This window comes from Epinephelus fuscoguttatus, linkage group LG3 (assembly GCF_011397635.1).
Source record: "Epinephelus fuscoguttatus linkage group LG3, E.fuscoguttatus.final_Chr_v1".
NCBI classification, from domain to species: domain Eukaryota; kingdom Metazoa; phylum Chordata; class Actinopteri; order Perciformes; family Serranidae; genus Epinephelus; species Epinephelus fuscoguttatus.
In genome coordinates this window covers 18,276,436-18,302,306 of record NC_064754.1, presented here as the reverse complement: position 1 = coordinate 18,302,306, position 25,871 = coordinate 18,276,436, and the positions used below count along the sequence as shown (strand labels likewise).

Below are 25,871 nucleotides of genomic sequence, written 5' to 3'. Positions count from 1 at the left end.
TTGTATGTGGCTGATAAGTGGTGTCATAGGCCGCCTCCTCTGTTTAACGATGGCCATTCCAGTTTCACCTAGATGGCTTCAAAGACTCTGAAACTCAGAGCTCACATGTGACCTCAATGACTCTGTAAGGGTTTAAAGCCTGTGACTCCGCACCAGTCCACTATAACTGAAGAAGCCTCTTGGATGAAAGGTTAACGTCTTCAAGAAACTCAAGCAAGTCCAGTTGACTACGATACAGCACTTAAGGTTGTTCTGTTTTATCGTCATTGCGATGTCAACTTGCGCCATAAGCACATATGTCAAATTGCTCAGGGACTTTTTGGGTTGGGAAAACTGCACTTTAAAATATATTAATACCATTCTTGGTAATATATATATATATATATATATATATATATATATATATATATATATATATATAATTTTTTTTTTTTTTTTTTTTACTTAAAGCAGCAAAAAGGCAGAACTGAATACACTTTTTTATCTGTTTGTTTATTTATTGTAAGTAATATCATTATCCCAGTATTTAATATATCACACATTGCATGTTTTCCTCATATCATACAGCCTAGTCCAAAATTAACACCCACCAAGTGCCAAATGAGTAGATTTTCTGTTTTGCGAGTAAATCTCATAACGCTATCTACCATACTGCCAGGTAAATGTTTGTACCAAAATAGTGACACAATGAAAAACTATGTTGAGGCCGTGTTTTGGTGTCATTTGCTGCGCCTGTCCTCTGCTGTCTGTGTCAGAGACGAGTATGACAATCACAGCGACTGTGACCTCATGGTGCATTCAAGTGCATCCTGTGAGCTTTGAAATCCACATTGCTTTGTATGACAAAGCACGTGGGCACCACCTATGGGGAAAACTCAGTAATCAATACTGGTATGGCCGCACCAGTTGTTGAAATAAATCTGTCATTGCATTCTCGATCTTTCACTACAGCATTTTTAATATTTAGATGCTAAAATCACGACAGTATCCTATTTATTTCTGCATAGGCAGATTTTAAAAATTCTATTTAAAGGTGAAATTAAGTTGTTATCAGTGAACTCCTCAAATTTTTCTGCAGGACTATTTATTTATTTATCTATTTATTTTATCCAGAAAGAAAATGTGCTTGGTTGGTGGATTTTTTTTTCATTGATAAGTCCACTTGGCTGGTGAGTTAAAAAGTTCATTTTGGACGCTGCGTTCAGCCCTAATGTACAAAAAAGCACAGCTGTTGTAAAGTTTCTTTTTAGAAATTGGGATTTGAATCAACTAAATTCACCTCACTCCAAACCCCATCAGCACTGATGCATTCTAGTGAATAGCACACTCACTTTGTATTAAAAAAAAGCACTTACCAACTTCCTGATCATTGCTTTACATATTCCTGTCAGATCTGACTGTTGAAGTTGCTGCCATCTTTGAAGGGCACTGTTGAGATTGAACAGACTGATCAAATGGCTCAGATGCAAGTGGAAGCTTTGTCTGTCTTCATTCAAATTTCTTTGTCCTGAAGAACTTAGAGTGTGTTTCATCTCCCATGGCTCTATATCACATTATCACACGTGACAAAGAGGTTCAGAACTGAGAGCCCCTCTTACTAAGTATTCCATGAATATCCTTAAGGAGCCGAACCATTCATAGAGCAATGGTTTCATACGTGTGTTTTACCTGCTCCTCCTCATGATCCCCTTTGAAAAGACTGAACTTTAATTTCCTGAAGCAGATTTTTGTATTAAAACCTGGTAGATGTTACAGGTTCTGAATGAACTGCAAGTAGTACAGTAATGACTGCAATTCCTGAGTACAGTTATTGATCTTCTAACGATCTTCCAATCCTGTGATTACCTTAGTTGTCTTCCTCACAAGATTACACAGCCATGTTTCTGTAAATTACCGCTTGGTATTGTTGATTAGCAACACATGCACTTTTAGAGCACAACCTGAAGCTGGGACATTACATGGAACGATGTGTCCTGCTAGCAAGAATCAATCTCACCGACTTATTTATTCACTCATTAGTCTTGTGTTGCTCTTTATTGTTATTCCAGTGTTTCCCACACATACCCTTCACTTGGCGGGCTGCCCATGTATATAAATGGCCACCAAAGTACACACCGTTTCAGACTTGACAACATTTACATTCTAAATGGGTCACTTTGCATTTCCTGTTGGAGGGTTTGCCAGTGTAGTAGCTGACAGGAAGTAAGCAGGGCCCGAAGATGTTGGCCTATAGCAATGAAATGGTCTATATTTGATGACCCATGTCAGTGTTTTTAATTTATTAGCTATCCCAGAGAACGACATTCCCCGGGATCTGTTAACTAGTGGACTCTCTAGCTCTACCCCTCTCACACCTGTTCGTATTGCTACCACGGCCAAAGCACTGGTGTTGTGTCGGAGTCGAATAGTGTTTCCCACCTGTAAAATAATGACACACTGCCCCGAGGCTGAAAAATGCAGCAGGTTTGGTAGTTCATCAAAGGGCCACTTAATGCTTATTCCAAAACATGGTTAGTCCTCAAAGACCCACGTGTTAAATGGTCTGACTTTACAGCAGAAACAAACATGTTGACAGTCTGGTACAAAAATCGGTTTAGTTCTCTATAGCTAACGATCATTACAGCTGTACGGGGGTGAATTTTTGATACAACTCACTCATTTAGAGTTTATTAAGGCTTAAAGTTCTGCAAATTTAAAGGCAGGACTGCTTGAGTGACATGCTCTTTGCAAGGTGTCACTGCAGTTTGAGTCAGATCCACCCCTCGCTCCTTGTCACTTCTGACTCCAAAAAACCAAGATGGCAACAGCCAAAACACCAAAATGTTCAAAGCCAAAGCTTCAAAATGTGGGTGACGTTGCGGTAGCTACGTCCATGATTATATAGTCTGTGGAGGAAAAATCCGACGCAATACCTGCTTGCAATCTGCAGCGATAGTTTTGGGGTCTGGTTTATTTTCTCCACGAGCTGCAAACAAATCTAGCAGGAAAACCCACTGATAATCTAGGCTACTATAAATGATATAAAGGACACATTATATCTGATATAAATGATGATAAATGATAAAATAGGCCTATGCAGCCCATGCTTGCCATTTCATTTGATTTTCCTCTCCCTGCTGTTCTACCTGGAGCTTCAGTTCCCCCGAATTTTTTTACCCCCCACATGATGATATTTCAAAATCTTCCCATCCTCTATATTTAAGTCCTGTGGTGGTCGAAACATGTTGGCTTTTTTAATGATTTAGCCACTACAATAAAGGCTTTTTAAAACTTCCTTCCTCATTTTCTATATCTTTGGAGTCCTTGGACTGCCTTCCTGTTGTTTTCTGTTCTCAATGAGCACCAGACACAAGTTTTTGATCTATGTTTGAACATACAGAGCAACCAGTCGTCCCTTTCTTTGTCCTCTATATTAATGAGCAATAGCTCAGCATCACTGCTGTTTGTGATTGTGGGTTTTTTTTTTAGATTATGTAGCCCACTTATTTAACATATTTGTCAGTTGTGTCTAATCAGAGTGAGAGAGACGAATAGACACTCGCACACGTACACAAGCAGGCAGACAGAGACAGAAAGATGATGAAGATCTACAGCTCTACACGAGATTAGAAAACAACAAAATGATGCCATATATATGAAATTAGTAGAAATATTCAATAAATCAAAATAATGTGTTAGACGTTGCACATACGTTTTGTTTGTCATATGTAGCAGACCATTTTTGTGCAAGCAGGTAATGCCGGCCCTGTCCATTGTGTATTCAGACCTGTGGGAAACACTGTATTCCCATTGAAATGATCAGTTTAGAGCTCCTACCATGTCTGGTGTTGATGCAGCTGTACATACTCAGACTATCAGCCTATCTGTTTTAATTCCATCTGACCATCCAGACGTACTGTAATGACACCATTATACCCAGCTCTCTTACTTCCTGGCAACACAGCAAGTATAAAGATCAACTATTCTACTAAAACAAATTCCTCTGGCCAACTTATCTGCCACCAGAAAATCTTTAATAAAAGGCTGCTTGGACACTGAAATTAACTGAAAAACAACTTGGCTTCATTATTATTTAGACATTTTAATTACGGAGAGTCCTCTAGCCAGACTTCATAAAGCCAGTGCTGCAACAGTATTAAATATTGTAGAGTTCATTAAGGAGGTTTATTGGTAGTTCTGCTAGTGACTTCTTAAGTCTGAGTATGACCTAGAGGCTACAGCAAATTACAGTTAATACAATATTTAATATCTCTGTCGTCTTTGTTGCTGGTAATGTGGATCTCTTTGATTATTATCCATTTTTCTTGGTGTTGCCAGGTTTTTTAATGGTTAGAATATAAATCTGGGTGACATTTTGTCTGCGAGGATTTATCTCGGGGAGGTTTGCCCAAGCTTTTATAGATCCTGGTGTAATTTTTTTGTGGAAATTATTTTTTGAAAATGATTAGTGGACCCTTGTGATTTGGAAACGCTTCGCAAGTCATGTTCCGTGGATATGAAAGGAAAGGTGCCATTAAACTTCTATACAGACATAAAGGTGGAGTGGGACAGATTAAAGAAACTTTTAAAGTGACTTTGAAGTCAGACTAAAAAAAATGCTGCTCCTATAACCTCAGTAGCGTTTAATGGTTTTTTTTTTTCTGAAAAAGTGACAAACCTACAGAGAATTATCACCCTATTCTGCATTTCCCCTCACCTCTGTTATGTGTTTCAGCACCTTTCAGCTGAGCGAATTCATTTTCTGGCTTGACAATTTAGTGTTTTGATTTTCTCTCTCCAATCTCATTTCCAGACACAGCAGGCAGCTGGTACAAAATAAAAAAGCTCTAAACGCTCAGTGCTCACTACCTGCTGCACATCGAACAAACAAAGCTAGTGGCTAGCTGGTGAACACAGGGAACACCTAGCAGCTAAAGAGACAGATATTTTTCTTGGGTCAGTGTTAGGCTCAGTGGGTTGGGTTAATCTGTAGCAAAATGTGTAAAAGAAAAGAAAAAAAAGAGAGAATTCGTTGAATAAATTTAATTGACTATCCCCAACGTCACTTGATGGGATGTCCTTGCGTATCAGTGTGTGTCCCCTCTCTAATTCTGAGGTTTTTGTGGGTTCGTGAACGCAGCGCAGGTGGACCTCTTCATGAGTTCATTTTTCATCAGCAGTTCGCGGATCTTTCGTCGTGGGGTCAGTCAGTCAGTCAGTCAGTCCCATCAGATCTGATAAGATCAGATCGATGCCGATAAAGCTTTAGACCCAGTGCTTCGTCTGTGCCTAGATTACGTTCTGTACTGCGAGTGTGGAGCTCTGGATATCTGAACGCTACATATATATATTCCAACAGCGCTTCTAATGAACAGTCCAGTTTAAAAATATAGAAAGTTAATACTTAGTGGCAGTTGTTTTAATTTTGGCAGGCCACCACAAGTAAATGAATGTGTGGGAAATCCTGAGGTACTTATCCATAGTCAGTGTATTACATACAGTAGATGTCAGTGTGCACACCCCCAGTTTGGAGAAGCAGGCAGGAGTACCAACACAAAAGCTGAGCAATGTACTGCTGTAGACAGGGCAGCAGCAAAATGTATTTTAGGCACCTGAAAAAGGCCCATCTAATTAGTTTAAGGGTACGCTATATTAATAATATTTGTAACACTTTATGCTTCATTTCCCCATCTATGCTCTTGTCAAAGTCACCAGACTCCATTGACAAAAACAGTAATTTTGGCTTGCAGAACACATGAGCTGCTAGTTTACCACTTCCTCCATGAGTTAGATAGTTTGTGTTATTGTGTGACTGCGGTGAATCTGAACTAATCCTGTTAAAGGCCAAAGTCACACAATAATACAAAGAAACTTTATATTAAATTGATCAAGGCAGCAGCAGACCAGCCGCTCCTGTGTTCAGCAGTGTTAAATCACTGTTTTTCTTAATGGAGTCTGGCTGTGAAGAGAGCAATATTACTGCTTTAGTTCCTGGTAGAAATTGTTATCTGACGGCAAGGTAAAGTGGTGAAAATACTCTAAATAAACTGATATTACTAGGGAGCATGTCGACTGACATCAACACTGACTATAGATATGCACGTCATAAAACGTCGCTTCAAAAGATCAGATCTATCCCTGTTATGTATGTCAGAGATGATGTAACATCATGCTAAACCTAACAAGGAACATTTAAAGTGCTCACATGAAACAATTCAGTGCAAATGGATTTTGGCAGCCCCAGTGAGGAACTGTGAACAATCTAAGTGCTGACTATCAGACCCTATTGACAGAAAGCTCGGTTCCACCTGCTTCTTATTCCCCTCTCTGTCTGCACAGCCATGAGATGCTCAAATATTCACAGGAATTATCCTCCCAGAGTCCTGAGTATACAGCAAGTGTTTGCTTTGTCTCCTGTAAGGTATTGGCGGGGATCCATTCAACGGTACAAACTTCATAGATTGTCTGGAGGTGTTCCTGCAGGATCCCAAGACAGAGGGCATCATCCTTATTGGAGAAATTGGAGGCAACGCTGAGGAGAATGCAGCTGAGTACCTTAAACAGCACAACTCTGTGAGTAAATAACACACTGGACACATATTATTTTACCCCGTTCTCCTTGTGATATCTTCTCATACAGTTCTTCACCTTTGCAGATATGTCTGTTCTTATAAAAACTACTCTTTCTGAATTAACTCTTAGTCATGCCCTTTAAAACCTCTCAGCTGTAGTGAACACTGGAAATCATCATTATGTCTAGAACAAAGTGTTCTGTCTCTTTGATCACAGCCTCAGGCTGTCTCTCTTACTTTTCTGTGTCCGTGTGATAAAGATACAGAGTGACAGATGGGATGAAGGTATGATTCACAGGGCATGTTGTAGAGATCCACAGTGTTGACAAGCAGTGAACCTTTCTGATGCCCGCATATGATAAAAAGCAGTAGGGTGATGATTGGCTCCTGTAGCCAAGTGGCTGCAAACTTGTAATTGTCATTTTTAACTTCACCAGGCCTGTACTTGGCATTTCGCTCCCTGCAGATGACTTTTAATCTGTTAATTTTGTCAGCGTGCACGTGTTTGTTTCTGTGCATGTGCGTGTTCTTATGGCACTCTCAAGCTGAGAAATGGATTTGATTTGCCCTCGGCTGCTCTAATGCATGCAAATCTCCCACTGGCGTCTCAGGAGAATAACTTCTCTCACTCAACAAATAAAGTACAAACACCCCTCACCCACTCACCCAGACTGTTGACAGCGAGGGACAGTTCAAATGAAACACGTGCATGAAAAAGCTCAGCAGAGCGTGGGAGTAAGCTGCAGATCTTCTGTTGAAAGTCAGTTGTGTACAACATCGTACATAAAATGGTGTACTTGGACCTTGATAGTCAAGAGGAGCAGAGAGAAGTGTGGGGACATTGTTTTTACTTTGGTCCAAACTTTACTGGATTAAAGAATATTTGAATTTGCATCACCAATACACAAACAGAGGACACCTCCTTTATGTGACTTTGGCACAGTGAGGCACGGTGTTGCTGGAAGGAAGCAGCAGGTGAGCTCATTCAAAATGAAGAAATCCAACAAAATAGCAAAGTGCTGAAGTTGATGATAGATTTTCCTGCTACCTGGTGGTCAAGAAGATTTAGCCAGTTCAGGAGCTTCATGAGATACCACATTGATCTGTTATAGAGACCACATGTGTCTTGTGATATTAATTTATAGCGTGAACTAGCGAGAGAATCTGTTAACATGTTGCATGACTCATGTTGCATGAATATTTCACTCTGCTTACAGAGGACGACTGGGCAAAGTAGAGTTTGTTTAATCAATAGCATCACCTTGTACTTCATTATTGATGACTACATCACTAAAGATTTATATCATCGGATCATTTAAAGGAACAGTGCGTAGGATTTAGTGGCATCTTGCAACCAGCTGAAACTTCTCCCATGTGCCAAGCGTGAATCCGTGGTTAGGATTCCTTCATGTTTCAGTGTTACAAAGGTCTCTAACTCTCCAAAACAAACGAATCAGGTGATTAAAACAGGTAAAACACTGAATAAAGTAGTTTCATGTTACAAATCAGTGTTTCTCCAATGCTGTTCGGCTTGTCACAGATGTGCTGCTAGCCCAGCACCAGCTAACGTATGCTCACCTTTTTTATCTGATAGCGGAACATCCAGGAGGTTCAGGAGGTTTTTAACGAGAGCCAAATTATCTGTATGGTTCTCATCTTCTCTAAAACAAATAGACCTGGTGATTTAAACTGGTAAAAACACTGAATAAATTTAAAAAAAATCAGTGTTTTTTTCAATGCTGCCAGTTGCAGAGGTGGCCAATGCAGAAAAGGCGAATGGCCCTATCTGGAGCCAGTGTTTGGTTTGGCTCCATATGTCGAGATAAGTGCCTCAGTCTAAGGTAACAATAACACAGCATTTCTTATTTTCAGGTGATAATACACCAAAGAAAACATTCTCATTGTATTGTATTCCATTCCTACCAATATATCCCCCTGCATCCTACGCACTGAACTTTTGAGCCACTGAAAACTTGGTTTAGAATCTTAAATGTTTCTCTGTTACCTTGTGAAACATTTTTATGATCTCAAGTTGGTCTAGGGGAGAGAGAAGCAACATAAAGCCAGATGAGGACAGAGAGTAGAGTGGTATTCCTTAAGCTTTTATAGCCAGACAAAGAAGCAAGAAGGAGTCATCAGGGAGAGCCCTGGCCGAAATACCAAACAAGCTGTCCTTAAGTAAAAATGAAGCAACAATGCTGACTAAACCACCCAGAAATAAAAAGCTACAATCCCCGACCTAACTCCCTAACGACACAGGAAAAACTGGAGAAAATTGTGTAATAAAATCGGCAGCTCTCCCCTACAGGGCTTCCTGGCAAGAAACTTAAAGGTTAAGATTTACCATGAAGTAGGTGACTCTAACAACAACAGCAGTATTGCTACTTCAATTTGACAAGGTTACAAGAAAGAGCTCTGGATTAAATCCTGACAGGATAGCTCACCAATGCACCGACACCACAGGTAGCCCGAATAACGACAGAGAGAACTACATTAGCAGCTCCTCAGCCTGTATATGCCCCAGATGCTCTGATGGGCTGCAGGTCCCCAAATTCACCAGAAAGTGGCACAAGAGAGGAGAGGAGGAGTGAGAGCTGATACCCACAGAGCCTGAGAAGCAAGTTAGTCACACGTTCACCTATATGGAAATGTATTAGGTGTTATTTATGAAGAGTTTAACTCTTGATCTGCTTCATCAGCAGCAACTAACGGGTTCCAGACCTCTGAAGACAGCAGTTTTGAAATAGATCTGCTGTGGTGTCCATTAAAGACAATTTCCCATGATTAGATATGTTGGAACTTTGTTGGCGGGATTTAAAAATTGACTTAATCTTCTATCATATAGTTTCCTGGCCATGTAGCTCCTTCCATAACAATAGTGACAGGAAACTTTGAAATGCATGAGAGCTGCAGGTATACAGGTTATTGTTACAACTTTAAATTCAAGAGATTTTTGATCTTCAGAGAAAAAAAAACACAGCTCAACAGCTACCATGTTTACTGAAAATGACATAGCTGCAACAGATACATTCGATAAGGACAAAGTGAGACAAAATAAAGTCATTTTCCAACAGGAAATCAGTTCATATGAACACAGAGTCAGGCTGAGTGAATAAAGTGACTAAATTTACATGCACATAAATATTCCACCATTATTCCAAATGACAGTATTCTGAATTTAGTGTGTGCGCGTCATGTAAACTGCATATTTCATTTGGATATTCCAATGAAGGCCTTCGTCCATATGTAGCAGTTTCTGATTCAGACATGTGGGATATGCCGGTATTATTCGGGTTTAAGGAGCATTCTTTGGACATGAATACAACAATTGGGAATATACCTGCAGTTTGCGACACATGGCCTCCCGTCTGCTTGTGGCTCTCTACGTTGTCGTGGATACGGCTTGTCCTCGTCACATTTCTTCTGTCCTCCTGCATGCTGACGTGGGAGGTATCCCGCCTCTCATTGGCTGATGCTCTTTGTCAGTCGTGTCAGACTTCTCCAGTTTTCTAGCATGCCAGATATCCAGTCCCAGCCACAGACGAGGGGGCGACTTGTTCGTAGGCTTGTTCACACATAAGGACTCATCATGGCTGACGATGTGCTAACTCACCTCCGACCCAAGGTGGCTCTCAAGATCCTCTGCAATGTCAAAATCGGGGTGAAAATCGTGTAATGAGAACTAGGCTTAAGACGCTGTATTTATTAAACTGTGTGGACCTTGAACTAATGACTACGGAGAAATCTGGACCCTGTGGCTGCACCAGTAGGGAACCACTGCGTTAGGGCACATTAATCGAAGAGTATTTCTTTTTCATCAGCCATGTAACAGCTGTACAGGAATATTGTCTCTTTCAGAAAAAGGGCAAAACCCAGAATATTTTGTGCATGTAAATATAGTGAGTGAAACAAAATCTGATAATCAGGCTGCATCATCAGGTTTTGCTTCAAGTAGTGTTAAATCCTGATTGGTCCTTCAGACGTCCTTGACATCACCACTTTACAACAGAGCCTTGGGAGAGAGAAGAGCTACAGCAAAGACAGAAATATCTTATGTGAAATACACTAAACTTTAGCAGAAAACTGTGTTCATGTACATTTGGACGCCTTCACTCACAGCAACATTAACTTGACAAATCCTGCCACACTGGACACATTAGGTTCAGACTGCTCACTGAAATTAAAGGTCCAGTGTCATGATGGATTTGTGTCATGCAACATTAAATATATCGAACTCCTATTTGAGAGAGACGCATTATACCGAAAGGTGAAGGAATATTGATTTCCGCATCCGTCAGTGTTCGGGTTGAGTTACTGCAGACTGTTTATCTGCCGACGCCTTAATTCTGTAAAAATCGAGAAAACAAGCTCATACTTCCCACCAGACTGTTCTGTCAGATTTTATGATGCAGGGCATATTTCAAGGTTCAGTCTTCATCAGTGTCTGCGACGCCTGCCAACATAATATGGTCTTAAAGTCACCTGTATCAAAGGTCTGCCTATCATCACCAGAGTTTCACAGGCTTTTCTGAAGTCAGAAATAGGTTTTTACACAGAATAACCATATTACAATTTGCTTCATGCATATCAAGTAGGTCGGAGTATTTGGCACCTAAGCCACCGTAGGGGTTTACTGAATTTCTCTCTATTTCAGCCTCTTGATTTTTAGCCCAGCCTGTCTCCACTGAGCTTAGCTAAACCCCTTGTAATTCTGTCGAAACAACACTGAGAAGCAGCGCAGGTTGTAGTCTGGAGGAAGGGCAGGGTGCAGAGAAATGTTGATGAGCTCAGTGTTTACATATGTGCACTCGCCAGTTTTATTCATGCCTACCTGTTAGGTTTACCGCTGCGTGTAATTGTCTCCATTTGGCTTTTTTAAGCTTGAATACAGTTTCTCACCTTGGAGCAATGCTGTTTCTGTCTTCATAAACAAAGAAGCCCTCCTCCAGTCATGTTAGCACACAGAGGTGGGGGAACTACCCTATTGGTCTCATAATTAAGGTAATATATCTGAACTGCTAACAGTGGAAGACAAAAGACGGGTAAAGTGAATGATAGCATAACTCCCCTCCCTGTATGCATTGTTAGTACTTAGTATCAAGGGAGGCAGGGATTAATAGAGTAATTAAACCCCTTTCGTTTGAGGTAGATTTAGGACTCGATTCACATGAGGGTGGTTTGTTTATTCAGAACGTGATTTGACTTCTGAATACTAAGTGGGGTTTGGGTGCTAATTTGTTATGTGCTCACACTCCTCGACGCACAGAACAGATGCTTGTAACATATTTAGAGCGCTTTAAAGTGATATTCTCCTCTCTCTTCATTTCCCCGTTAAATGTGCAAGTGTTAATGTCTCATTAGCAGCGGCACATTTCTATCCAAGGTCCCCAACATTTCCCTGGCTGACGTACAGTACGTCCTGCTAGTCTTAATTATTAAAAGTCATCTCCAGTTTATATTAGCGAGTGCCGTCTTCTTCCTGCCAGTGTCAGATCTGAATTTGGAGCTGGGACTGCAGCAGAAGTGGGTGTCTTTGAAGGACCTCGCTGTATTGCTTTGGCTGTTGAACACGCCACATTCACTCTCTGAAAGCAGTCTGCCAGATGAGCCACAGCCTCCGTTGAAAGCACAGGACTGTGTGTGTATGTGTGTGTGTGTGTGTGCGCGTGCACAAAGCCGTCCTCTACAATTATGTTGTTATTCCTAAGTATGAAATATTAGCTGCACACACGCACACACACTCCGTCTTTCTTGCTTATGATGTTATTGCTGAAGATGAAATATTAGCTCTCTTCACCTTGGAAATGATCTTAACAGTTGAACGTAACATCCATCAATGAGCAAGCAGCATAGACAGGAGCTGAGCTAATCAGTGCCTGCATGACTAATTACCATCTCAGAAATGAGATGATATGAAATGGCAGAAGCCTGAGCCTCTATCTGGTCATACACCAACCCATGCAATTAAATGGCTTGATTGACCCTTTGTTTTAATAATGCAGGCTGAGACAGAGATGGCTGGTTAGACAAGCCTGTTATCATGGGGGCTCTGTAATGGGAGGACATGGGGTGTTTAATTTCTAATGAATGAATAAAATGCAGGTGCAGAAAGCTCATTCTCGCTATTTTTACACACCGCTCTCCCTCGTTCTGCTCCCATCCTTCCTCCTCAGCCTTTTTTTGCTCTGCTAACCACCCTCACATCCTCACACTTTCCCTTGAGCTTATTCTCCTTTTTTGGGCCATTTTCACCTCATTTTAAGCTCATGATTTTTTCTTCTGTCCCTCCTGTGTGTCCAGGGTGCTAAGGCAAAGCCTGTGGTGTCCTTCATCGCGGGGCTAACTGCTCCTCCTGGCCGCAGGATGGGCCACGCCGGCGCCATCATCGCTGGCGGAAAGGGCGGAGCCAAAGAAAAGATTGCAGCCCTCCAGTCAGCTGGAGTCGTTGTCAGCATGTCCCCTGCCCAGCTGGGCAGCACTATTTTCAAGGTGAGTCCTTTGTTGCAGCAGGATATGATTGTATACAGAGGTCCAAAGAATAGTAATCAAGTACCGTGCTTGAAAACGAAACATGCACCTCAAAAACATACGTTAGTATTTCTGTTTTATAGGGCTGACATTTTCTGGTCGTCGATATGCTCTTGTCTGACCAAAATCTTAATGGTATTACAATCACTAGTTTTACTTTCTTAAGCCTGTGTGTCCGAGCGGCCACCTAAAAACACCAAGCCGGGAGTGCATTTTTTCAACTGAGGCACTGTGGTTGCATCTGGTTGCTATGATACACAACATCTGCTGGAATAAAAATGACAGCACAGAGTAGAGAATTTCTCTGAATGAAGGGAAGGCTGAAGCACACGGGAGAGACGATGGACCTTCTGTCCTATGTGGCCAGCAGTAATAATGTCTCCTCTACTGTTACTGGTCAGCTTTTGTACATGCAAGATGTGACAGTTGGTCTTTGTGGTATTTGTTCTGCCCCTCCTCCACTGGGATTTGGCGGCAGGGTAAAACATGACAGTGCAGCGTTTTGCCTGAAGTTGAACATTTTTCAACTTGGCAACTAGACAAAAAGCCCTAGCCCTTGTTTTTGTCGCGTTCCTGTGAAGGGCTAGGGTGTCCCAAACTTTGGGGAAGTGCTATTCAGCCCTTAAAATCCCCACTTAATTTGAAGGGCTGTGCAATGCACACTTACAAACCCATCTCAACTGAGGGGAAGATTGAATTTCCCAGGATGCACTGCGAAACTATCCAACCAGGCAAGGTTTCCAGGAAGATGGCAGCCTCCCCGAGAAAGCCATCGCACAATTGTGGTATTATTTTCGCAAATAATCATGCAAAAACTCCAAAATATGTCAGAATGTGTTATGTTTCTGAATATGCATTGTCTGTAAGTGTTGAGTTAGAATATGAATGCTTGAAAATCACTAATTCACGATGTAGCCGACATGAATATCTACAGAGTTCTCCGTGAAGCCTTTAATGCTGAAGCCTATGTCAACGATACGCATGACGTAGGTGAAGACGTCTGTTACGCTAATTTGCATTAAGTGGCGCCCCAATTTGTAGGTAAAATTCCCTACCCCTCACCCCGACCCCTTTGTCGTTGAGGGGAATCTATCTGGCGAGTGCACTTGAAACCAAGGTTAAGGGAACAGAATTGGGATTGGCCCAAAGAATTCAGAAAATACAGTGGCCTCAGGAAATCAACACTTTGTTGTACACATAATGCGTCCAGGTAGCATTCACTCAGAGCACTGTGGTGGAATAAGTTTAACTAGAGATGGTGTGCAGGAAGAAAACGATAAGAGAAGATTGGTTACAACAGTCATTTGCTCATAGCGGTAAATTCGATTCCAACAGACATGATCACTATGTCAGATGTTTCCATGACAGGACAGCATATTCAAGCATAAAGCTTTCTTAAAGGTTCACCGAGAAATTAATTATAGTAACCTATAAACATTTCTATAGTAACTCACCTCTAACAGTCTTGTTTTATCTGAATAAAATCGTAACATTTACATTATAGCCATGTCTGTCTGCACAATAAAACTTCATTATTTAACATTACTGACATACATGAAGTCTGCAGTGTTACGCATTTTTGAAACAAGCTTTTGTTCACAGGAGACCTTCATTATTCAAAGGCTACATTTTGTGTTTTGGTTCTCACCATCACATACATGCACTTTAAAACACTGTCACATGGTAGCATTCTCCAACTCTCTTACTCACGATTAAAACATAATTTCCTCATCTGTTGATCTCATCTCTTTTCTCTGTGTGTCTTTTCGTGACCCTGGCTTCAGTCTTCATCTTCAGTTTCTGTCTGTTTTGTCGCCGTTGAGCTCAGATGTAACACAGTGTCCGAACAGACAGGAAAAATATAAGAAAAAAGTCATTTTCAATCACACCAAACAGATATTAGAGTTACATTTTTGTAACACAGAAAAATAAGCGAGCTATTTAAAGCTGGCATGATGTCATCGTATTGTAAGAACACAGTAGAAATACTTATCTTTTGGGTTCAGAGCAAAATATCTTGTGATTCTGGTCACTTGTAGCATCATCTTTCATCCCCAAGCAGTTATAAATGTGAGAGGCTTTACACGGAGCAAGAATTAATTTTTTTTCTGGGACTAGCAAGGGTTGAGATTGAACTTTTAATATGCAGTAAAGAAAGGCAGAAGAGAAGGGCAGAAATTAATAAACGCCTGTTGACAGTGGCTGACTTGGCGCCACTGCCTCTTTATTTCAATTTATCTCTAGGGAAGCACTGTTAACAAGATGTATAAAAAGTGAAAGCATGTATTACACCCATTCATCATCTCATACCTTCATTACCACTGCCGGCACAACTGTACGCGGATATAGATTTACACAGGTTTTTTTTCCCCCCCAAAGTTTAATTCATAATCATTGTGTGTAATGATGAAAAACGTGCGATGTGGTTGCTCATTTCGCCGCACATTGTGTTCATACATCTCTGTTAATCTCATTGACCGCTCTAATCGAAGTAATAGAGGCAAGTAGGCACAAATGGCTTGTGTGTGGGCAGGAACAATGACGACACCCCCTGGTCTCGGCCCCTTCTCAGCGTCTCTGATGTCACTCACTTGCATGAGCCCTGGCTGCGGGAGGTGAAAACATGTGCCTGCAGAAGTGGATAAATGCGTCATCGTCTTTAATAAGAGGTTTATGAATAATTAATAGAGCTACAGTGGATGGTTTTTGGGAAATAACACATAATAACCTCCGTGTCCAGACGGATTAGTCGTTTATTTTTTTGTGTTTCAAGTGGCTGTGTGATGTATTTTAAATCAAGGAGACATATTTTGTGTTATGAGAAGTTCTGAGTAAACTCAAAGACTATTGCCACACAGTAATGAGGCCCTTACTTCTGATAGGTACGTCATCCAAATGAACAAACTGCTGCAGATGCTTTTATTCTCAAAGTTACATAATCACACTATTCATCATAATAATAATTACAGATACACACTGCCAACCCTGTAGTCAACCCTGTATTAGTGTAAACAGGATGCAGCATGGCGAATGTTTCCATCGCTGGCTCTGTTGAAATTATAGCATTTTCACCTCCAGCTATTTGACAAAATAATATTTTTACCTCAGACCTTGTTTTTTTGTCTAATGCAAACCTGGTAGACAGCCACATAGATTAAAAATATTTAAATGAAATAGCTGAATTCAGACAGTCAGCATTGAGATTTTGTAGAAACATAACATTTCTGTCCTGGACCGAGGACACGGGGAAATGTAAAAGAAGTGATTTTTAAGAAAGGTATCACAATAAACATGAGGAAATGGAGGAGAACGATTGGTCAACAAACCAGATCTTGTCTCAAATCTAAACTGTTAATATCATCATAGTGTTACAGGCCCAGACACACCAGATCAACATCCAAGAACCAGTGGCGACAAAGCCAGACTGTTGCATTGCCTCACGTTGCCTGTGTCCTGGCCAATAAGTCACACTTGAACACACCCTCCACAGACTAAAGCCATTGGCCAACTAGCATGTCTGTTCTGTGCCTGCGTGAGAGAAAATAGCTCTCATGCTGAATCAGCCAAAAAACAGCCAATAGGGGCCAACCAGCGGGACATATCGCAAAAACTAGGGTAACAGGCACTCACCAATGGTCAGACATTGAGGTGTGTCAGGGCCCTTAAAGGTTTGAGTTCAGTTCAGTTTAATTTGTATACTGTATTGTTTCTCTTTCTGAGTATGCTTTTATCCCTTATTGATGCTGTAGCTGTCTCAGCTGTTTGTGATTTAGCTCCCATTTTGATTGGTTGTTGCAGCCTGTGCCTCTCATATGAAGACGTCATTGTTTCGTAGTGTGAATTTGACGTCTAATGAAGATCCACAGCTGAAATTTTGTATTTTTAGCTCAGTGCTGATGTGCGAAATTTCAACCACTACTTTTACACATTTTCTCCTTGTCCACGTTTGTTTTGTTTGTCTTTGTCTAAAGCTTTCCATGTAAACTTAAACTAAATGTAGTCATGTGGTGCCTTTTAATGTAAAATTGCAATACAAGGTGCTCATCAATCACTGTAATACAATGGATAAAAGGCAATATTAGAAAAGAATAATACAGGAGATGGAAGTGGGGCAATTAAAAATTATTTTAATTAAAAATTGATTAAGATTAATAGAATGCTAAAATTAAATGATAAGTTTTACAGATACAGATATGCCCTCAGTTCTTTTGGCCAACTATTCCAGAGGCAAGGACCAAAGACACTTCCCCACAGTACTTTGTCTTGACTCAGGGGACAATTAGAAGGCCAGTGTCAGGTGTGATCAAGAGGTAGCATACGTCAAGAGCGAGGTATTCTGGTGCTAATCCACTGAGTGATTTGAACACCAATAAAAGGATTTTAAAATCTTTTCTACCACTGACTTTATGGAGTTTGGTCATTTTAAGCCCTGCGAGAAAGAGAAAAACACAAATACATACATTGAAGTGAACTGAAGTTAAGTAACCAAAACTGTTGCAACTTCAGCAGAGAAATTTATGTTTATATAGGACACAGAAGATATCTATTGAGAAAATCCGATTTCAGAGCCTTAAACAAAGAACATGACAAAAAGCATGTTGAAACTAAATTAAATTAAAAATGCAGTGATATCCAAAGGAATTCTCAGCGCCACTGGTGCAAGGACAAGATATCTGGAAACTTGTATTTATCTGCGAAGGACTTAATTCATATGCAAGGTAGAATAATTATGACCTTTTACTTGTTTACAAAATATCTGGAACTCCTAATCGCAGCAGCAGCAGATAGCTTTATCCCGCCCTGCTCAGTATTCACAGCGAGGCGTGCGAGCACATGTGTTCAGATGTGTGCAGACAAGCAGGAGCCGAGCGCATTTAATCTCAAGATTTTGTTTATGTAATAAATTCAAAGAGTTGAAGGCAGCCCACCGAGCGTATTTACGATGCCTGCGCCCCTCATACATCTGGCCCCAGGTGTGTTAAAGCGTTTGTCACTGCTGGCTTGTAAATGTCTGACTTTTCTTTCACGTCATGTTTTTTTCCTCCGCTCTCCTCAGTTTCTATCCAGACATATTTTCACCCGTCCCTTTTGAGTGGCAACCTCTACTTTCTTCATTTTACTTCCACCCCTCTTCCTCTTGACTCGACTTGTCAGGCGTCTGACTCTGTCTCAGACAAAAAGTTTTTTTTTTTTTCCTTCCTCTCTCTGTCACAAACAACTCTGCTCTTACCTTGGTGCTATGATTCCTGTCTTGTACCCTTGAGTTACTGTCTGCTACCTTGGACCAACAAAGCATCTGTCTGCTTATGTCACAAACATCCTCCTTCTCCTTCTGTCTTGTCACACTTTCCATCCCATTACTCCTTTTTTTTTGTCCTCTCACAGCTTTAATTACTGCACCCTGCGCCACTCCCTCTTTTACCCCACCTCTTCTGTAAAGCGAAAATATCTCCCCCTCCTCCCCACCACCACCCAAAATGTCTCCTCATTCGTTTGTCCTTCCCAGAAAGTTGAGGTTAGAGAGGCCAAGCATTCCAGAAACATGACAAAACTTCCTCCTCTAGGTGGCAGTAGACCTTCAGGCATCCACAAGCCGCAGAGGAGCAGGCCAACATGAGCATGAGTGCTTGTGTGTTCTGCAGACCTGATAAATGACATTTGCATTAAGTTACTCTCCCCCTGTGGAATGGAAAATTCTTGGAGAACGACATATTCTATCATCCTACGGTTTGTGTGATATTTCCCAAATTGAATATGTAAATAGCTACATCCTTTTTAATGGCTAACATAATGCTTTCTCATTTGTAGTCACATGGTCGGTCCGTGCGGATAAACACAGCGACTGTAACCTCGCATAAATCAGTTTGTTTTTTTTTTTGGCAGATGTGCAATCCCTGATCAATCGCAGGAAGTGAGCTGTTTTAATGTTGATAACTGGAACTTACTGACAGTGATTTGCACTCTCCAGGAAAAAAAACACACACATACACACAACAGGCTCACCAGAGCTCCAGCCGCCTCTGTTTCCCCCTGCCTCGACGGCAGATCTGATACGCGGGATCAAAACAGAGACTCTGTGAATTCTGCATGAATAAATCATTCACTTCTATCTCACTTCATTTCACATGGTGTCTTCTTTTCTTTTTCTCTCTTGTCCATCTCCATAGGAGTTTGAGAAGAGGAAGATGTTGTAAATTGCGCGAGAAGGCACTCGACCTTTTACCCCCCCCTCCCGCCCTGAAATTGAGATGAACAGCCTGATTCTGGAGGTGGATATGCCTGACAGTATCTGTACACCGTGACTATTTCAACTACAATGTGCACATGCTGTGTTTATAACGTAATTTCTGCCATAAACTTGTACCTTGCACATAATGAAAGAATAAAACATAGTGTCCTAATTGTATCTTAAAAAATACTCATTGTACACAATGTAAAAGCTATATAGATGTGTTACTCTCTCCACACAACGTAGACAGCCAAAAGGAAGAAGGCCACAATAACCTTGGTTATTCATTTTGTTATACTCCTGCTGTAAGACGTATTCCATCACTCATCTCACTGGCTGTCCACCTGAATAAGAAATATTTCTCATATCATTTTCCTGCTGTGTCGTTTCTGTACTTTCATATGGCACGTTTGAGAAACAGATGTGGTTAAATTATTGAACGAACTCGCCCGTCTCTGGTTTTCTACCTTTTTTTTTTTATTGAAGTAGCTTGACATATGTAAGAGAACAGATGGAGATACTAAAGGTATCACATGTTGAGTTGGCATGATGTTTACAAGCTTTGCAGTTACATATGGTATGTACAGAATCAATAACAGGTTGGGAGGGAAGATGAAGGCGCTTTAATGTCAGAAGAAAACTTGTACTTGTATTTAGTTCTAGTCATGCTGTTAAGACTATCAAGGGAGAGCAGAAAAGACAGACTAATCAGTTAGTCCACCAAATGATTAATTTGTGAAATTAATTTTGCAGATTGCAACAAAAGGAAAACCACAAATTCATGTCATCCTGTCAGCTCTGATCCACAAGGGCTGCGGCGTCAACTTCAACTTTATTGTCCTTAAGGGAAAATTTGTCAGGCAGAAAAAATGGTTGCATAAACCAGTCATACTCGACTTAAGGCCTGTGGGCCAAATCTGGCCCCAGGTGGGGTGCTGCCCCCAAAACATTTTCTAAATTACAAGGAAAAGAAATTCATTCACACTGGGATTGTATTTTTAATAAACATTAAGCTGCCTTGATACCGCTGCATGGCAACCACCATGACAGCCGCCTACCTGCAAGAGCAGTCCCCAGAAAAGGAAGGAGTTTATAAAAGCAGCTGCTCCCACTACAGTCCAGGGCTGTGAAGATGCACAGGCACTTCAATGAACATTGCTGATGAAAGCTTGGCTCCATGTAAATATGGCATATTGTAACAAGACAACAGGAGCCTCTGAAATTACCAAAGATTGCCATGTATTTTGACAGTTTACCAGCCATCTGAAGTTTGGTGGACATGTTATCATAGGCCCGGTTTTTATTCTGGTTGTTATAAGTTGCTAGCCAACACTATCTACCCCTCCATCTTGTTGTCTTTCTGCTTCCGTGATGCCCGCCACCTTTTATTTGATCGTCCAAACAGAGGCGGAGACCACCAGAAGTTCAACAGCAAAATCTGTGTGCGTTCACATGGGCGGAAAGTGCTTCACATCCCGACTACCTTGATGAAACTGCTCCCCCTCATTGACAGGACTGGAGGCTGCCAGCGGTGCGATATCAGCTTAAGGTGCCAAGTGTGCATCTAAAAGCATAAAAATAGAGCTTATTTATCAAAACAAGTGGCAGGGGAGGATCTGCTGGATCCCCTGAGAGACATCTGGACTAAGGCTCAAACGTCAAGTGGCCACCACCACCGGGCAGCGCAAGTAGAGTATCTCTGGCATAAACATTCCTGCAAACCAGGGATATGTTATGTACACTATTTTGTAGCAGATACTTTAAAACTAGGGTTGCAAATTGTAAGCAATTTTCTTAATTGATCATTAATAACACTAACGATCAATTAAATGATTCATGGTCATTTTAAAAAAAAACATTAAAAAAAATGCTTATACAGAACATTACCAGATGAATTTTTTCAGCAACATATTGCATATTCTCTGACACTATTGCATAGCCTGTGAAACATATAAAGATGTAAAGGACTGGATATATGAAACGTACTGTATATAATAGACCCCAAGATGGCCGCCTTGTCATAACAAGCATGACTCATTCTAGGTGGGAAAATCCAGCGGTTATGGATTAAAAAAAAAGGGGGGTTTGGCTCAAACACTGCTGGGAAATGCAGCCAAGTGTCTTTAACAAAACACCCAGGTTTTGTGTAGCCTCGCGTCACCAGGCTCTTCAAGTGAAGAGCCTGGTGTCTATTCACTCTGAATTTTGTCTGGATTCTGGTTCCGGTCTAGGGAGCGGATGCGGTATTCACCAAATTCACCAAACTAAAAGTGTTCACCAAAGTAAAACTTTAAATTCTGGCGCACCATCGATTTGGGGTGATGAGGGGTGTAAGAAAATTGATTAACTTAATGGCTTGGGGATTTTCTTGTAAATTATATTCTTTAAATTAAAAGTTTCACCGCATTTTTATTAGCTTGGTGCTTTTATTTTTACGGAAAGGCACATCCATCGAATTCCGGATCCTGTCTCACTCGCCCTGCTTCCGTTTCCTTACCAAAACGGCCGCTAACGGCCCTAGACTAGGTTTTGTGCCACAAATGCTGCTGAGAAGCACTGTGATTTGGTTTCTAACAGTGGTCTGCAGCTTGGCAGGCATGTCGCAAAGGTGACACTCCATCCACCATCCCCTCCTCCAAATGTTGATATGATATGTATGAAATGTGCAGATGTAACGTATTCATGGTTTTCAGATGTGTATATTGCCAATATTGCCTTCTGGCGACTGGGCTGAGAAAAGCGTAGAACACAATGAGATGTAGGCACACAGACTCTGGAACATAATGAAATGTATGAATGCATCAAGGGACAAGAGGAAACCTAGAGTGTGCCATCACTTTACCCATCACCAGCCCACAGTAGTTATCATCAGTTAGGTCATTATGAGTATTTAACACTTGGGTGGCCTGAGCTATGAAGGGATTATTCAGCCTGTTAGAGCTGACCTTTGGAAGACGAGGAGCTCTAAGCTCTTCTCTTAGAGAAGATATGAAGCAGGTCAGACAGATTAACAAATCTGATGATAAGAGAAGGTTATGACTGACTCCACCATGGAGCTGTAGAAGAGCATCAGAAAGGTACACACACCTGCAGCTGGTTGCTACAGCAGCAGCACACACAAAATGGAGGACGCTATTGTAGCTTATTAGCTGCTGTCTCTGTAGTTCGCCAACTGTCTCTGCTTACTGAATAAAATAATGCACAAACCATGAGATCAGAATGCCAGGGAAGAGCTAACAGTCCCATGTAGAAATATTAGAAGCTGTGACTGAGGTGTTAGCACAATCCCGGCCTGCTAGCATGTTAGTGGTTAGCTTGTTAGCTTCAGTAGTTCATCACTAAGTGAATGACTTTGAATTTTGTTTTGCTGTATTGGTGTGACCAGCCTTTCGCCATTTGTTTCGCTAGTCTTTATTTAGGATTGGGTATTTTAAATCATTTCCACATTGAGCATCACAAATACTTGCAAAAAAAAGAATAATTAATGTAAGAGTAGTGTCAGAAATGAACACCCAAGTGAGTGGGTTAGGGTTAGCTTACCTTTCTCTGTTGCATAGGTCTACTATAGAGATTACGATGATAGGCGAGTTTAACGTTACAAAGCTGCACTGCACATTCATTTATTTTGTTCAAGGAATAATTTTTGCCTGTGACGTTAGATCGAGAGATTCACACTGATCCGTGCAAATCTTTATAGACGGCAGTTAAACCATCGTGTCTCATCCAAGACGTGAACTGTTCATGAAAGACGGTCAATAATTGGTGATATTTATTATGTTTTCTTTTACAAAGCAAAAACAAGTGATTATATTATAAGATAACTGTATTAGTCATACACCTGCATGCAGTCTGGGTACATAGGAGTTCTAGTACAAAAAACACTGAGTCAAGATAAGTAATAAGTAGTAAAAAATAAACTGTACACAAGTTATAAAAAGTATAATAAATACAAGAATATAAACTCCACCTGCAGGACATTCAGAAAGGTATTTCACATTATGGGTATTTCACATTTCCAGTTTTTATTGCACATTATTATGAATGAATACTGACATCCAAATCGAGTACACATGCCTGTTCCTTGTCTGTGCCAAATATGAGGAAGATTTTTTTTTTTTTTTTTGGACAAAACAATTAAATTGATGAAGCTGACTTTGGTTCTGGGAAACTGTGATGAGCCTTTTTTCAATATTTTCTGACATTTTAAAGACCAGGTGGTTAATCTGAAAAAAATGGCAGTAGGGTTGTCACAATACTAGGATTTCAAACTTTGATGCAATACTAGTATAAAATAACAATACTGGACACCACTTTAAACACCTTGGCAAAAAAAAGAAAAAGTCCTAAGCGTACAGAAAGAATGGAAAAAGTCACTGAACACACTCCTCCAGTCACACAGTTGGTTCATTGTTGGAGAAAATGTCCTAACAACCACAGATTGAGGACAGGTTGATTTTCTTCCCTGTTGCTTTTATCTTTTATATTATACTATTTATATATCAAGCCTCGCCGCTATTACACCTTTCAAGTAAAGTGTAGGTATTGTTCTTAACACTCAGTTTTATTCTAAGTTTCAAATGTACAGACAAAACAAAAGGAAACAAAAGTATAAAATGACCACTGACACCTCAGGTTGTAAACATGCAGCCTGTGTGTATGTCCAGTGCAAACTTTCAGGTTGGCCTTTAATTAAGACAAATCTTCCAAGTTCCGAGAAAGCCATAGGTTAAATTAATACCTCATTACTGTACACAAGGTGAAATTCGACTGAGTGGAGAAAAATGAAAGGGGAAGATAAGGTTACAGTCGGTTCTGCTCCTGCTGAATCTTTTTAAATTAACACGCCAGGAACAAAAGTGTGTAATGAAGCATATAATGCCCTACACTGGACATCTCTACAGCCTGTTCTTATCTGTTCCACAGCAGTCAGCCAAGGCAGATTATTCTGTGTACACATTGTTAACAATTACTTTTTAATCTGCATTAGCGAATTAACATAATGACTGACAGTGGAACAGAAAGCTTATTTGTTTAGAGGCTCAGAAGTTCCTTCTTGTGCTGGAGTTGCCAAGTTGTATTCTGCTTTGGCTCGTATAGAAACTCCTATATAAGATGTAAAGGAGGCTAAAATCTGCCTGCTGGTGGTGTTGCTGGTGCAACTGAATGCAGATTGAAAATTAGATTTTGACTGTGCCACCAAACACGTCCTGGAATGGCTTAAAGGGAAGCTTCTGTATTTTTCAACCTGGACCATATTTTCCTATGCTTTTGTGTCTAAAGCCCGTTTCCACCAAGCAGTGCAGTACAGTTCAGTTCAGTTCGGTTCGGTACGCTGTTTTTCCGTTTCCACTGTGAAAAGTTGTGGATGGTACCAATGGAACCGTTCCATACCGTCCCCATATTTGGTCCCCTTTCTGTTGGGGTACCTAGCACACAGATCTGGTACTAAAAGGTGGAGCTGTGAACATTGCAGTCTGTTGATTGCTCCGTAGCTGACGGTCACTCTGCTCAGGGCTGAATTGTGGCTGGTTTTGTAGCCACTGTTCATACCATGACAAGTTTAACATATGTAGTCTGAGAAAAAAAAAACAACTTCATTCACTGGGCCAACTGCCGTCAACTTTTAAGGTGCAATGGAACGTTTACTTGTAAAGTTACTCAATGCATGAGTTGACAACATCAGCACACCTTAAATTTCAATGGCACAACTTTGACCATTACTTTAGTTTTTATTGTCTCTCTTGGATGACACAGACTTCTAGTAATGAGTGGAAGAAGATTTTTAAAATATACACATTAATGTTAACTGGATTATGTGAACTGCATATTTTCTAATCTATATTGTGGAGCATAGTTTTGTCGGCTTTGGCCAGCTGTACTTGCCTGAGAAGGACTAAATGCATAAACCGGCTATTTTAAATATCCCATCAAGAGAGACTCTCACTCCAGCCTGTTCTTTTTTGTACTGAAAATGTCGGCGTACAGCTCTATGGACGATAAACGTGGTGCAGACTTCCATCTATGAGGAAATACAGTGAGTGCTGGACGGAGCAGTGTGTGACAACAACCCCCACCCACATTTAAGGCTACTGTTTGCGGTGGAAATGCTAGGGTCTAGGTACCCTGTCTGAAGGGTTACTTTTGGTTCCAAAGGCATCATACCGAAAGTGTTTGGTAGAGGTGGGGCTTAAGTCACTGATGGGAACAACAATTTTTGAAACTGGTTCAGTACTGTGTGAGACCACTGCAGCCAGCACCCGTGAAACGGGCTGCAATGTAACATTAATGGGCAATAGGGTACGTCAATGCAAGTCCACTAGTGCTTACTTTTGCTGCTGACAGGATCAGATTGTTATTACAAGAGTCTGACAAAGAAATAAAATGTTTTTTACCTTTCATTTGATGTGGTCTGTTTGTTATTCAGGCTAACCTTGTTCTAACCTTAGTTGAAGTCTCACTTAAGGAAAAGTCTTGTTCGAAAGTCTTGCAAGTGAAGTTGTTGCATTAAGACAAAAACAAACAGACAAGATAAAGCAAAAGGTAAATAAAACCCTTTTATTTCT

At 40.7% G+C, this 25,871-nt stretch overlaps 1 protein-coding gene across 1 annotated transcript in view; it reads left to right on the top strand.

Moving 5' to 3' along the window:
* The window catches only part of suclg1 (succinate-CoA ligase GDP/ADP-forming subunit alph), a 31,450-nt gene extending 11,772 nt beyond the window's left edge, over positions 1-19,678 (top strand). The window contains exons 7-9 of the mRNA XM_049571797.1: positions 6,401-6,552; positions 12,852-13,040; positions 19,247-19,678. Coding sequence (XP_049427754.1) covers positions 6,401-6,552; positions 12,852-13,040; positions 19,247-19,273 — 368 coding nt within the window. The 3' untranslated portion in view covers positions 19,274-19,678. The remainder of the gene's footprint in view (positions 1-6,400; positions 6,553-12,851; positions 13,041-19,246) is intronic.
* Positions 19,679-25,871: the final 6,193 nt, after the last annotated feature.